The 3,069-nt window shown below is 37.3% G+C and overlaps 1 protein-coding gene across 1 annotated transcript; it reads left to right on the forward strand.

Moving 5' to 3' along the window:
* Positions 1-4: 4 nt before the first annotated feature.
* On the forward strand, positions 5-615 carry LOC110114337 (mitochondrial uncoupling protein 5; the record flags this gene model as incomplete). The annotated part of the gene is made up of 1 exon (XM_020847189.2): positions 5-615. A coding segment is annotated over one exon (474 nt), but the record flags the coding sequence as incomplete, so codon positions are not given.
* Positions 616-3,069: the final 2,454 nt, after the last annotated feature.

Consider the following 3,069-nt stretch of genomic DNA (forward strand, 5'->3'; position numbering starts at 1 on the left):
CCCCATGGCGGAACGCCGGAACTACAAAGGGGTAGGCGATGCTTTGGGTCAGATGGTGCGGCGGGAGGGGGTGAGATCCCTGTGGCGGGGATCGGCTCTTACGGTGAATCGAGCGATGATTGTGACGGCGTCGCAGTTGGCAACGTACGATCAGGCCAAGGAAGCTATATTGAGGAAAGGATTAATGCCCGACGGGTTGCCTACACACGTTGCGGCGAGCTTCACCGCCGGATTGGTGGCAGCGGTAGCGTCGAATCCGGTGGATGTGGTGAAGACGAGGGTGATGAATATGAAGGTTGAGAAGGGGGCGCCGCCGCCGTATGCCGGAGCGCTCGACTGCGCATTGAAGACGATGAGGGCGGAAGGGCCTATGGCGCTTTATAAAGGGTTTATTCCCACTGTTTCTCGCCAGGGACCGTTCACCGTCGTCCTCTTCGTTACCCTTGAGCAGGTTCGAGCGATTCTCAAGGATTTTTAGCTGCATCTTGAACGACGTTTATCGCTGGTTTTGATTAATGATGATGACGAAAATGTATTTTCTGCGTACTATGAAGCAGAATGGTTGCTGTACTTCTGAATTAAAATATTTATAAAATTTTAAAATTTTAATCATTAGCCGTGGAAGAAGTAAATTAAATTTAAATATTTAAGCATCGTGATTTATAAACATAATGTAATAAGATGCAGAAATTTCATCGTGATTTGCTCCTAATTTTTAAGATCGCTTTAAGAATCAATTAACAGACTAGTTTTTTATTATCATTTTTTAGAAAAATGTTGGGAGCTGGCTTTTATTTTTATGATTTTATATATTCATGTGTATAATTTGTACAAAATGATTATAATAGCGATATCACAGGTACTATTATTGATTAAAACAGGATTGGTTGTTATAGACAAACGCTTAATAGTATTATTAGTGATGTGTCACCAAAGAATTTTCTTGATCGGGAATATCGATCCAAAATTAAATTGAAAACTTCCAAAATTAAATTGGAGATCATATGAATTCCAATTTTAGCAAATTTACATTAGAACTTAACGTCTCAAAAATACAAACCCAATGACACCAAATTCGACGAAAGCCGAGCCGAAATAAGACCAAATTAAAGACTTGAAGCTTATTCGGAAGGTTCAATCCATAATTTGGATTACCAAACTACTTCCAAATGTAACATGCTTATAGTCAAATCGAGCGGCTCGACAAGATGAATCCAATGAGCCCAATATCGTCAAATTCTGATATCGTTAAGACATTCAAATGCCCGGTAAACAGTCCATGATTAAGGGATTCAACATCGGTCGTTCATTAAAACTACTCTCAATTTATCCTTGATCTTCCTCCTATTTACTGACAATGCTACTCTCATAAAATTATAAATAGATCACTCATTTCTCATGGAGGGGGACCCAATCAAGAAGAGAAAGAAGATAGCTTTCTTGTTACCCGACTCCTCGACCACCACCAGACTTCCACCTGGCCACTGACCAACGCCAGACTTTTGCCCGGCTGCCAAGTGATGCTGGACTTCTGCCCAGCCACTAACGAACTCCAAACTTTCGCCCAGCCTCCAAGTGATGCCAGATTTCTGTCGGTTTCTAATTGACGCTCGATTTTCACCATGTCGTTGGCTGACGCCAGATTTCTGCCCATTTACCAACCGACGCTTGACTTTTATCTGACTTCCATTTATAAATAGATGTTTCACTATTGTAATCTAATTGTCCTTAATTTCAAATATGAATCAGTCACTTGTAATCAACTCAAACATTAGTGGAATCTTTTTCAGCTAAGCATGACCCTTTGAATTTTCTCTTTTTAGGGTTTTCCACATAAAAATCATGCTGTGCTTTCATATTCTCTTTATGTGCTGGATATTCATACAACGTTGAGACGAAAAATTCTATCTCTATTGTCGCGTGTATTCTAGCCCGCAACAATTAGCATCTATAAATAATGGATAATAGATACGGAGCTCCAATACAGTTCCTCAGTAAGTCAATATTGTATTTTATAGGTCATTATAAAATTTATCTGATTTAAATAATATTTGAATTAAAAAAAAAAATAAATTAAATTAGTACAATCCAAAACAATTATTTTAATTAAATTACAATTAAACTGAATTTTTTTGATGAGATGAAATTATCGATATAAAAACTGAACCGATTCGAGTAATGAGCTTTGTTGCGTGCGAGAATATACGCGGCGGTAGAGTTTGTAAATCCGCGTCCTAGCGTTGCACGAGTATTTCGCACACTACAGTTCCTCAGTAAGTCAATATTGTATTTCATAGATCATTATAAAATTTATCTGATTTAAATAATATTTGAATTAAAAAAATTTAAATTAAATTAGTACAATCCAAAACTCTTATTTTAATTAAATTGCAATTAAACTGATTTTTTTGATGAGATGAAATTATCGATATAAAAACTGAACCAATTCGAGCAATGAGCTTAAATCAAAGCACTTAAAATGTAAGCTTAAACTTTTGGATGACCAAATATTTTTGAAAGCATGCATATTTATATATTATAATCAAATCAAAGACCCTTCTAATAAGTTAAATATTGTTTGATTTTGATAACATTAATTAAGGTATTGAAAGAGAAATATATAATTAAGGGGATCATCACGAGTCATCTGATAAGCACTGTTGTTAGACAATTGCCTTGCGATCACTACCATCGAACCGCTACCACCCTGATAAACGCCCTCCATACGTTGCTACCTTACCACCACCATCCAATTGTCAACTGATTAATGTTGTTAGGCCACCGTCACCCGATTGTCGCCACCAAATTACCATCATCCGACCACTATTATAGAACCATCACCATCTAACTTTTGTCATCGGACTATCATTATTAATAAACCACCACCATTCAATAACCAACTTTGAACGGTTGAACCTTTACTTCAGAACACCATCGTAGGACTATCGCTATATAACCATTGTTATCGGACATGCGTCATCTTGCCACTGCTGTCGTTTGACTACCATGTCAAATCAACATCCATCATCGTCACTTAGTTATGATTATAATAGCCTGTATTTTATCCCG

Source organism: Dendrobium catenatum, unplaced genomic scaffold (genome assembly GCF_001605985.2).
Source record: "Dendrobium catenatum unplaced genomic scaffold, ASM160598v2 original_scaffold_74969, whole genome shotgun sequence".
NCBI lineage: Eukaryota > Viridiplantae > Streptophyta > Magnoliopsida > Asparagales > Orchidaceae > Dendrobium > Dendrobium catenatum.